Source organism: Anopheles marshallii, chromosome 2 (genome assembly GCF_943734725.1).
Source record: "Anopheles marshallii chromosome 2, idAnoMarsDA_429_01, whole genome shotgun sequence".
Taxonomy (NCBI): domain Eukaryota; kingdom Metazoa; phylum Arthropoda; class Insecta; order Diptera; family Culicidae; genus Anopheles; species Anopheles marshallii.
Genome location: NC_071326.1, coordinates 55,366,283 through 55,378,798, shown reverse-complemented (window position 1 = coordinate 55,378,798; position 12,516 = coordinate 55,366,283). Strand labels below are relative to the sequence as shown.

General features: G+C 40.3%; 4 protein-coding genes across 4 annotated transcripts; 2 read left to right on the top strand and 2 right to left on the bottom strand.

Annotated features, from left to right (window-relative positions):
* Positions 1–3,413: 3,413 nt before the first annotated feature.
* On the top strand, positions 3,414–7,834 carry LOC128719873 (uncharacterized). Its single transcript, XM_053813513.1, has 6 exons — positions 3,414–3,531; positions 5,475–6,029; positions 6,106–6,557; positions 6,627–6,782; positions 7,289–7,592; positions 7,671–7,834. Exons 1-6 carry the CDS (start codon positions 3,414–3,416, stop codon positions 7,832–7,834), a joined length of 1,749 nt encoding a protein of 582 aa, XP_053669488.1.
* Positions 7,835–9,138: 1,304 nt separating this feature from the next.
* LOC128718175 (uncharacterized) lies at positions 9,139–10,589 on the top strand. The gene is made up of 2 exons (XM_053811845.1): positions 9,139–9,255; positions 9,330–10,589. The coding sequence occupies exons 1-2, from the start codon at positions 9,139–9,141 to the stop codon at positions 10,587–10,589; spliced, it is 1,377 nt and encodes a 458-aa protein (XP_053667820.1).
* A 271-nt stretch (positions 10,590–10,860) lies between these two features.
* Positions 10,861–11,447, bottom strand: LOC128718174 (uncharacterized). Its single transcript, XM_053811844.1, is given in 3 exon segments — positions 10,861–11,304; positions 11,306–11,344; positions 11,427–11,447. Coding segments are annotated over 3 exon segments (504 nt in total).
* Positions 11,448–11,605: 158 nt separating this feature from the next.
* Positions 11,606–12,516, bottom strand: LOC128718957 (superoxide dismutase [Cu-Zn]-like). The gene is made up of 2 exons (XM_053812575.1): positions 12,451–12,516; positions 11,606–12,001 (listed from the first exon to the last, which is right to left on the bottom strand). Exons 1-2 carry the CDS (start codon positions 12,514–12,516, stop codon positions 11,606–11,608), a joined length of 462 nt encoding a protein of 153 aa, XP_053668550.1.

Here is a 12,516-nt window from a genome sequence, read left to right as displayed (position 1 = left end):
TCTGGCTTCATTCGAGGACAAAAGCAACCGGTTGCTTGCCCCTTGAATTTTGTTTATTTTTGTATGGCGACCAGTTAGTGTTCTTTTACCTTTTTTTTACTATTTCAGTAAGTATTGTAAATCTTAACCAGATATTGTACTATGAGTAGTTTTGAACAAACCTAGTAAAAAAAACTCTTTCTCACTACTTTAACAGGAAGAAAGTGTGTTAAGACATATAGATCAATAACAGACGCTTGTGGTTCTGCCTGCTTAATAGCATTCCTTGAAATCTTCTCACAAAACGTGAATAGGTCAATTCTACTTTCTCATCCGTTTGTGCTAATTAGGATGGTATAGCGGAACAGTTCAAAGCTACGCTCTTGAGCATTCGGCAACCAAAATAAACATTCTGTACCTATGCATGGCATACAAACTAATGCCTTCCAACATTTCTTTCCGCCCGAAAATATAAAAACATTGCCACCCATGCCAAGCGAAAAATAATGCATGAAACAAAAATTTCTACTCACAAAATTAGGCCACACAAACCGGTATCTCGACCGAAATCAATCCATCAGCGCCGCAAGGGCTGGTGCATCACGTACTATTCGTACAAGTTATTAAACATGTTGCTCATTGATTCGACACAACATCGCCGCACAAGGGCGGCTTTCCGGTGGAGCGTAATAATGGTCCTATCTATTTATTATGAAATCTCTCCATATGTGCCATATGAGCGCTCTTTTCCAGTAGTTACCCAGCGTAAATCTTTGCTAAAGAGCCTCATCGTCATCCAATCAATCGCCCGTTTGCATAATCGAGGTCAGGTGGCCGGGTTCAGTTGCTCATTAATGCAATTGTCTTACGTTTGGCAATGTTTCACATTTCATGAATATAGATTAACATACATAAAACTCAAACTATCTTTGTCTAATGGTTGAACTAACAATGTTTAAACTTTGTGCCTAAACGGCACTCCTCATTATGGATGATAAATCTACAATGAAAATGAAGATAAATCTACAATGAAAATGAAGAATCTGTCCTTGCATCTGATAAGTTTTGATCAATTGTACTATTCACAGTCTTTGGGCGAGTCAGACGAACCTTTGCCCACGATGTTCCGTTGTTTGATACTCCGTCCCAAGATGGTTCGCTGGCCTCGTGATTGCCGCATCAAAGAGCATCAAAGTAGCTCAAGATCGCACCAAAACTTGATAAACGGTTGAAATTGGAAGCTCTTGATACGCAAATTACACGACCAACGGAATAACAGGCTCGAAGAGTGGGAATCGGTTGATGATCGCTCAACAATATACCCACAGTGACCGACCACGCTGCATGCGTACTATCACCCTTGTGTACATGTGTATTTTTTCCTCTTTCTTCATTCGTTCATTTTTTTTATCTGGTGCACGATGAAGCAGACAGAAAGCTTACCCGATCACGCTTCTTCGTAAACCGTGGCGACGCACTGCACAACCACGCGCTACTGTTGACCACGCTTGCATGTACCCATGAACAACGTCTTCCTATTCCTTCTTTCCACACGAGCTTTCGCGGATTTGTGGTCGCCGAGTTGCAGCAAACGAAACAATACTACCAACATACGATGCATTTCTATTGCCACGGCAATCGTTGTTTAACCTGCACTACTAACACTAACGCACTACTCTACCATACTACTCCAGCTGTTAGGCACGGCCGTTAACATTGCTTTCATCACCGAAGCGAGAAGAGCACGGAATTCATGATGGTCACAGTAAAGCACAAAAAAGAGTAAGGCAACAGGTGCAGTAAATTATATTCGATTTGAGGGTGTATATTCTGTGAGATCTTCAGCATTTGTCGGATTACGCCATGTTATTAATGTATTTATTGTACACCAAACAAAGCACAGCTCATATTCGGACAGTTCATCCGGATATTGGTTGAAGTTTTCTTTATAGCAACTCCCTTCTTCTTCTTATCTCCTCTATGATATCATTTTTTATGTAAAGTTTGCCTTCGATTTATTAAGCGCAGTTCACATTACGAATGAAATTTTTGACTGTTTAATTAACTAATTAATTGTTTTCATTATTTTTTTTATTAAATATAATTAGGTTTATTTAATTGTTTTTTAGGCAAAAATAATATGGGTAAGTATATCACGCAGCAACACGGCCGAGTACACCCGGGATAAGGTGACCTTTCACGGTTTGGAGAAGGAAATGTCTTCAAACGTTTGTGAATTGTATCTTAGATTAAGCTACCCCGTTAGTTGTAAGCAATACGGCCTGGCCGTCCTTATTGAATAAAAAAAAATGGGTAAGTAACAAACATGATGAAATACATTAACAAAACTTTAGTACTCATTATTATTTTTAAATTTTTGTGCAACTTTTAAGTAGATTATTTTTAATTTATGCATGATGATTCGGTATAATAAAATATAACCAACTAATATAAAAATATCTCATATTTGTGGCATCGTTGTTTTGTACTATTCACATTGTGGAAAAAAACAAATATGGCTCACAATTGTTGGACCCTTTTATTTGAAAAATGTCGGAAATTAAATTAACCCTGTAGCGCTAACTTTGAACAGCTCTGTATTTCGCAGACCCACCAATTCATGAGTGTCGGCGAGCATCAGCTGTTGTCGAGCTGCGAGCAGAAATTTCGTACGCAGTTCCGTTTAGTGTATAGCGTGACTTTCGATCAGTTCGGTTCGGTTGTGCCTTTGCCCGGCAATCCACTGATGGGCCGTGATTGTCTTCAGTGGCTGCAGGTTTGCGACAACTTGTGTGTAGTTTGCGTGTTACTTTATCCCACATTAGCACTATGATATCTGCCCTTCTGAACGCGAAGATATTCGATCCGGAATAAGTACCAACCCTATCCCGTCTCGATTGCCGGTATACGGTTTCGCCGCTTTCCAAAAGTAGTTTTCTATGGGAAATGTTGCCCAATGTGTGCTAGTTTAATAAAAAAAAAAACAATCGAACGGTATTTTCATTTAAAACGGTACATAACAATTTAATTTTACTGGCCGCATATTCCCAAGATCACCCCATATCTGTTGCATTCCGGTGTTGCAGTGTGTTAAGCTTTTCTCGTATGATTGTGTGTATGTGTATATTGGTGTATGTGTGTTTGCAGTAATGTTGCAATGGTGGTAATCATCCTTGGCATTTAAATCACATTCAGGGTTCCCAGTTCCCAGCAAGACCAGCATGATCGAAAGATTTCAACGCGTGTAAAATTTGTGTCAACCTTTTCCCTCACGGAAGTGCGTCGTCGTGACCGAAAGTAACCAGCAAAGTGTCGTGCAGATTGTGTTTCGCGAAAAAGGCGACAATATTCGTCTGCCCTTATGCTTAAGCTATCTCGCAACTCCGCATCCGATCCCCGTACGGTGTTGAGCAGCGGGTTTCTCCAGTGGGAACATGAACTTTGTGAAACCGTACAAAAGTATTTGCTTTATTTTTTTGGGATTACTATCAGCACTAAAATGTCAGTCATTAGAAAGCGAAGACTTGCATCACATGTCGGATCGAGAAAAAGGTAGGTTGCAGTGGGATAGGTGGACGTTAACTTGCACGCTTTAATAGCAGCTCGGTTATTTAAGCAAGAGTGTTCCGAAACTTTTGAGTCCTTTCACTCATTTGCTCTAAAACGCTTGCAGCAACTTCTTGTCACTATCGCCTTTCTCGCATGAATTGTCCATTTTGCTTGTTGGCTAACGCATGTGTTGTGCATTCGATTGCATGTCTAGGAATTCATCGATTTAATCCGCTAGCAAGTCATAGTCGTCGTTCGTTTCCTTCCTTCTTTCTCCAACCTTGCGTTGAACTTGACTTTGGTTTGGTTGTTGTTAAGCATTGCTTGCTGCCGATTCACAAACTCGTTCGTGGTTCGGGCTGCAGAAATAAGTGAAAGTTTTGAGAAAAGCGACGTTCACTCATAGATCATGCGACCGACCCGACAGACAGACACATTTCGCCTTTTGGGTGTCACGTATGGCAAAAAGAGAGTAATACTACGAACACTGTTACCCTAAACTGAGCTATTGCAAGAATTAGTGGAACTGACTGTTTCAAGCACAAGTGGCACATTTTTTAAGATACTTTATTAACAATTGTATATATTTAATAGCAGACATAGTTCCGCCAAACTCATGATCGAGCCTATCTTGTGATATAATGTATAGGGTTACCCAACTATCTTCATAAACATATCTCCATATCTCCAATGACTATCTATGACGACCAACGGTATTTGTACTCATTAGTTTGACTATTATTCAAGTAATTGATCATTTCAAAACCCAAGCAAGAATATTAGATAACATTTTTAAAATCTAATTATAATTCTTTATCGGCACAACAAAATCAGAAGGCATAGGAGGCCTGCCATTTTTGGCTTTCTTTGACTTTATTTAGCCGTAGCCTGATAGTCAGTCTTACGTACGGATGGTTGGAAATCCGGTTGGGACCGGAAGACCGGGGCTGCTCGCAATTCACCACCGGCCCGCTTCGAAATCTATTTACCACCAAATAAAAAAGTTATACCTCAAAGTGTAAACTCATCCTCAAGCGAATATGTGCAATACTCGTAATAACATTTACCAAATAGAGGACCAGAATTTCTTGAAGACTAGTGCACCGATTGACTTAAAATTTTCATTAGATTATCTACTCAAAATTTTCTATTTTTTGTCGTTTAAATTTCCTGATTTGAAATAAAGAAATTGACACACACACAACACTTTCCAAATCCTTATCATGAACTGCTAGAATTAATTTTCATCTTTCTATTTCTTTTATTTTGGGTCCCGATTAGTGTAGGGTGAATCTGATGTAGATTCACGAATCTGAATGAATGAATCTAAATCTCTATTTGAATGATTAATGAATCCTAAACGAATCTCCCTCCCCCTAGTCATCAGGGGCCGAAACTATCAGTACTTCCGGTGCAATTTAAGGCCTTCTAGGGACTTGATCAGTCACTGCTCTGGGGATCCTTTTAAGAGTAGATTCCAGATGTCGAATGCTGTGGTTAAATCATCTAAGCTAATCTACAGTCTAAGCAGTTACAAATAATTTAAAAATGTTTTCGGCTCGATCCGTGGTGTTTATTCTTCGGCACCGAAGTTCGTGCAACGAACCTCGTCTGAACTTAGTCCTATGTAGCCAGGACTAACTAACTGGTTTCGTGGTAACATAAGTCTAGTAAGCCAGTAGACATGGTTCATGGCCTAGTAGATGGTTCATCCAAAGTAATAGACGTCAACCTGGAAGATCGTGAAGCCATGAAGCAATATTTTCTCATGTTTGTAAGCAAAAAACCTACAGTGTAGTTGAAAACATCATTTTAATTATGTTTATTCCATGTACCTTCAGTCCATCTCCATTCTAAATCAATACTCATTTCTTTAACACTAGTTAAAATGTGTCTTTCAAACTATCTTTAACTAATATGCGGATGTTTTACTTCTCTCTTTGCAGTGGAGGCGTTAGTAAAACAATGGGCACCGTTAGTATGGTTGGCACCGAATGAAAAGTACATGCCCGGAGATGTTTCCAAATTTCTCGAACATGTACATGCAGAAGAGGCGAAGGTAGTTACAGTTTATCCTGGCAGCGAAATTACGGAACTCGATGATCTCAAACATTACGACGATGGGATGACTAACGAGCTGTCATACTACGATCCGGTAGATCAGCGGCAGGGCCGTTTTCGCAATAAAAGAAACTTCAAGGATCCTTCTATATCCTTGGACTTGCTTTTCAATTTTCCAATTGGGAATGAGTCGAAAAATTGGTACCTGGTGACCAACAACGACATCGACGAGCTGATCACTCATAAGGAATCCTTCCTACATGGACAAAATCCGCTCAATGAAAATGTGCCAATCTACGCCGTGGTCAGCATGTGCAAGCATTCGCTCTCCGAAATGCCGCACCAGCCGGATTCTAGCTTACCATTTACACAACCAGCAACTACAATTACATATCCTTCGACCCATCTGCTTCATAGCAAAAACAACAATCAAGAAAATGGTATGGCAAGCGAAATCCCTCTGGGAAGTGCAAATAGTAACTATTTTCAAACATTTTTTTTTTTTATCTTTTCCAGAAGTGGCGTACACAGTACAAGATCGGCCACAGTACAAGCGAAATCCGTATTCTCCAACGCCGAAAAACATTTTTGAACTGCAACCAAACTTACGTCAAACGATGAATAAGGTGGAAAAAAGTATTCGTCTGATTCGGAGAAAACGAGACCTGGTGGAGTCAACTACACTACCTGACAAAACGTCTGAAAGCACAGATATACCACCGAACCAAGATGCTGACGACATCACCGTAGGAAGGAAGGTTATTATCGATTCCGACAACGGAAACGGTAAGCACAATTCCAACTCCAACTTGGACGATCCCGTGGAAAGTCTACTGAGAAGCGAGGAAAATGAAGAATGGGAAACTATCACCGAGCGGAGGCATGATACTGAACGTTATCACACGGAACTGTCCCATGAGTTTCCACACTTTCACGTCACATACTGGATGTTCTATCCCTACAGCCAGGTAAGACAACCGTCCCAACAAGCTGCTTGTCGAACATACTTATCTAATTACGCGATCGTCTTGTTGCAGGGTAAAATAATGTGCACTATTGATTTGGGACCATTCGGTCCATGGCCGATACCTTTAATCTTTGGCATGTGCCTGGGTACAAAGAAAGAGTTTGGCAGCCACGTAGGAGATTGGGAGCATATGAGCCTCTATTTTCGTGGAAGAAAGGAACCAGATGTAAGCATTCATTTTATCTAACCTTCCCCATAACATACAATACAGTCTTTTCCCGAGTTACGCGACACTCGAGTTACGCGAATTCGAGATACGCAAATCCCTAAATTTTGACAATACGTGTAATTACGTGGACGTGAATACGTGGAATTGAAGTTTGTTTTTATCAAATTTCAAATTTTTCCAAAAATACGTTACATTTTGATATTAAAAACATTAATTTTGGTAAAAACTTACTCTCGATAAACGTAAAAATATCAATTACTAATGTGCTTCGTAACGTGAAAATAAGAAATCGATCACTGAATACTTACTATAAACGATATTATAAAGGGAATCCGAGTTACGCGAAAATTCGAGTAAGACTGTCTCTACATAGTTACCGATTGTCGCAATTGCGACTGCGACTTTGTCAAACTCAAACGCGAATTTCTCTGGCACGTATTATTCGCGTAACTCGGGAAAAGACTGTAATGTCTACTACCTACTATTGATTTCGCTCATTGCAGGAAATGTACGTGTCGGCACATGATGCAGGGGCATTTTATTCGTACGAAAGGTTAACTGGGACGTTCGAATATCATAGTCAGGAAACGAGAAAAGGAATTCTTCAACAGCCAACCTTTCCCAAAACGGTCGTAACATCAAGCAATCATCCTGTGCTTTTTGCAGCAGAAGGTTCTCATGGTTTGTGGACTGCGCCAGGGAAACACAAATTTGTTCGCGTTCCCCGTCTCTATGACATTAACGGATTCGGCTTGCCATGGTCAACGTGGAGAAACGTTCAGGTCATCTACGAGAATGGCGTCCAAGGTTGAACAGAAAACAGATGTGTGAAATAGTGAATTCCTTGCCACACTCACGCGTTTATTGGTTACGATATATTTGCAGGACGCAGTACACTACAACCAAAATGGATGAAATTCAACGGAAGATGGGGTAATCCGAAAACAAAATGCCATCCACTGAAACGGATCGGTTTGCACATATGTGAACTGACCGATGGGCCAACTGGAATTCCACGCAAAAAACATCACTTCAAATGCAAAGCATGACATCCAAAGGCCCTATACAAAAACACCCTATTGATTGAATGATTGATCCCAAACGGAGGAGGAGGTGATTTAGTTGATGGCATACCAGTTCCTGGGAGTTTATTGCAACATATCCCACCCCTTCTTGCTATAGGATGCGAGAAGTTTTCGTAGCATAACTATTTATATTTCCCTTATTTATTGCTTGTAGCTGGTCTCTTTTTATGTTGTCTGTTTTTTTTTTTTCGTTTTTAAAATATGTCTGTTTTTCGAAAATAACTCGGAAAGAGTGGCTGATGCGCACATCTATCTAGTGCTGATGCATGATCAATCGTATGGCGGTTCAATGCATTATGCGTCCTGTTGTATATAAAAATGTCGTTTCATTTGTATGTTATCATATATGTGCTGCTCTTAAATGTAAATAAAATCTTTAATACATATTTTAAAGTATAGTAAGTAAAGTAAAGTATAACCGATTTTAAAATATAAACTGTCTTTTACCGTACGTGTCAGCAGTTATCAATCCGAAGGATGTTCTGTTCTATGTGCGTTAAACACTTAAGTTACGAGTTTAACGATTCTTCATCCATATAGCCAGTCGAGGTAATACGACAAATAATATGGGATTTGGGAACAGCTATAATCAACTAGTTATCAGTAGCCAATTACAGTTAAACAAACACTTACTGCTTAATTTCCTCGAAGTCGGTTAACGGAGCAACACCCGTTTTTGCGCAATCTTTCAACTGGCATCACTGATATCGAACATTTACTTTGCAAGAAAACTGAATATCTGTGTTTTGATTTCAAGCCAGCTGACAATGAAAGTCAGTGGCTCTAAAACAACAAAGCGGGTTTCGTAATACCGTAATTCGTATGTTTTTAAATTAAATGGGAGTTAAACGTTAAATCTTTGACAGTTTTTATGCTTTAACTTCAAGTGTATTTTTCTAACCTTCAGTTCAGTTTAGTGCTTAGTTTTTGTTAATAATTAGTATTATACTTCACAATTATTTGCGCACCGTGATGTTGTTGGACAGGGGTGTCCAACTTCAGCTGCATTCTAAGCCCAATAGTTATTAACTTTAAAATGCATATGAGAGTGTTAAAGTTTATATTTCATTCTACACAAACATGAACTATCTTTGAAAACTATCACGCAGTTCCATAAATCATCTAGCTTTACTAATGCATTGTGAATTGATTTGTCTTTGGTGATGTCCTGGTGACAACCAAATTAAACACATTGCAATGACACAAACAGCCTATGAAACCAAAATAAACTAACCAAATCGGCTTCGGTTCTAACATTAAATCGAATTATGACTGGAAATACGGGCAATCTATTTGAGCTGCTTATCCAGCAATTGCACAAGGAGCAATATTGTACTAACAAACTACCCGTTCGTAAGATATATATCGACGAAGATCCAGCTAAGGTAAGCAAGCTTTGGTCGCCGGCTGTGGTATGGTCTTCAACGTCCTCTACCCTTTATTTTCTCTACCGTTTTAGGAACAAGTTGTACCGTGCCCTCGTTGTTCAGATCGTAATCAGCAAAACATGGTGCGTTATCTGTTCGTGAACTTAAGTGAAGCTATATACAAATGTGAAGCGTACGATTGTATGTACCCCTTCCGGAATTTTAAATTTAAAAACTTCGAAGAAAGCACAGTGTACCGATATGAACTGCAACCACAGCACGATTTTGCCTCGGATTATGTTAACAACTTGTCGAACAGTTGCAATACTTTCGACAATACGATCGATCACATCGGTGCGGTAGATTTCAACATGGATTTCTTATCTGGCGAAGGTGTTGCCGATGTTAAACAGCAACCGGCAACAACACAAACTTTTTCTCATGCAGCACATTGCCATAACGCTTTAACGAACTTCGATACCGGGTTTATTGATGAAATTCTTGAAGATTTATTTCCTACCTCCTCGAATCCAATATCTGATATGAAAAAGGAACAGGAACCTGAGGGAGTTTCCGTTGATGCAACATCCGCCTCAACGACTGAAGTTAATTCATCGTACAACCCCGCCACACAATGCAGCAGTGTTCGTAAGCTTGAAAAATGTCTCAAAGTGTTTGAGAAACCACAAAAAATTAGTGAAGATGATGTATTCAAGAAACCAAAGGCACCGAAAAACGTTAACCTTGTTGTAGAGCATATCACGCCTACGAAACTAAGGATAAAAAGAGTTGCGCAAGCGAAAAGTAAGGTGCACATCATGGGAAGCGACAAACGTAGGGACAGAACAGCCCAACCATTTTCACTCGATATTGTTTCAAACGGTACGCTGAAATTGAAGGAGGCAAGGGCGTTGGTTAAAAAAAAGAAATTAAAGCCCCTAGACTTGCTGTGTAAACTTAAAACACTAACAGAACAAATACCTTCAGATAGTTCACCAGTACTGTGTCAACCAATTAGACGGAAGAGTCCCAGTAGTGCCAAAGTGCAAAAGATGCTTAACTTTATACAACGCAGTATGAAAACGGAAGCTGACTCAGAAACCCTCAGATCAGCGGAGACTGTACCGGATGTTGAGAAGAACTATTGCAATAGAAATTCTCATAGTATAATGAAATCACTCCCTCCAGTACCTTCTTTAGCCCCTCTAAACGCAGAAACCTATGTTACCAACCTCGATTCAGTAGAACAGCTTGCTAACGTGCCCGCAATAACCATTGAAAACTATTCCGCTCAAATACCTAAAACCACTACTTTTGGGGCAACGGACATGTTGATTCATTTTATAGATTAGATGGATTTTTACAACGTTAAATATACCAATAAACTAATCATACCTTAATACTGCAATTTTCACATGCAGGAAGTATTCGATCGATGGTCCGAAAATATGTACTCCATGGCAACATTCTAATTGGTAAACGTAAAACAACGTGAAAGCATATACTCCTTTGCTTTATATTTAATAAAAATAAAACAGAGACGATTTGATGCACCGCTAAGACATTTGCAACGATATGCTCTCATGTTTGAAACCCGATGATGGTTACCGTTCGATGTAACTACTATTCATCGGTGGTCAGATGCAATCGTTCGGCAAAGTATTCTTCTCGAGCGACACCAATAATAGCGCACGCAACACAGTTACCCGAGTTTCCTGTCGTTTTACTGTAGTCATGTTTTCCACGGCCTAAATCATCTTCATATTCTGTTATGGAAAGGGTACGGCCAATGATGCTTCGGTCACCGACTAGCATTATCTTTTTGTCCGCAATCTGTATCTTAGCTAGCCCGGTGTTGTACGCCACGATGTTACCAAGATCACCGGCATGACAGTTTTTGTCCTCCGGCGCACCGTGATCATTGCCATCCGGATTATAGTGTGGCCCAGTGGAGAGACAACCGCGTGAAAAGTCGCCGAACTCGTGAATGTGAAATCCGTGCTTTCCCGGTCGTAAACCTTCTATGGCCCCAGTGATAGCTACGGATGATCCCTGAAAGAACGGGCGGAAGGGAACCATTAAGAGAACCGTTTAAGGAGTAACATTTCTTGTATATAAATCGGACACAAAGTTTAGTAACAACAACACATGTATTTGAAATTTTCATACATTTATTGACAGTGATGTACCTGTGTAGACCTTTTCCCCATGTAATGGAATTAACAATAGTTTTACATCAACTTTCCACACAGATGGGGCATACATACTAGTGGTTTTGTTGATCATTATGCAAGAACGTGTGTCGTCTTGTCTGTTGCCCGTCCGAGCTGACTGTGTGGGATATGTTGATTGAATGATGGAGCATTGCTTAAATTTTGCACAATCCAATCACACCACAAGCCAACCGAGCACCGGCATTGCCAGTGGATTTACTCAATTCATGTCCTCCCAGGCCCAAATCGTCCGGATCAGCATGAACTACCAATGAACGACCCACCACGTTCATAGGCCCGCTCAGGGCGATTTGGCTCACCGTCAAATCAACCTTTGCCTCACCAGTACCATCTGCAACAATGTTTCCCATGTCACCAGCATGACGCTCTTCGGCGTCCGGTGCTCCGTGTGTTTTGCCGTGCGGATTGAAGTGAGCCCCCGTGGACATGCAACCGTTGGTGTTGTCGCCGAACTCATGAATGTGGAATCCATGATCTCCAGCCTTCAGACCAGTTACCGAACCGGTCACTTTGACCGGATCAGACTCCACCTGCATTAATGGGATGAATCAAATTAATGTGATTGAATGAATGAGTCCCTACGGCTTATTAATTGCAGTACGGCGAGAACCCGATAAGGTGTCTTCGTTTTTATTATTCCTCTTGTTATGCTGAAGAACATGAAGTTCAACGTAATGGCGTCTTGAATAATCAGTGATAAAAAGCAACCCGTCATGACGAAGCGCTTTTTTCCTATTTTTTCTTGTCCAATCGTAGTTAGAAGGTAGAAAAACCACCGGTGAAAGAATTTCTTCCGCATGCTTTGATTAAGTTTCACAGTTTCGCAAAATAACCAAATTGCACTTACATTGTGCTCGCATCAAACAAGATTACATAAAATCGCAATTGATTTCCGGGAGTGTTCGGTGCCCAGCAATAATGGTTTGGAAAGCTTGCTCTGTCCGGCGACTAGGAAATTTTACTCTAAAACGCTACTTACACTCTGTTCGAAGAAGATCGTTCCCTTCACATCTCCGGTAAGAACGCACACGGCTTTCAGCGGCAT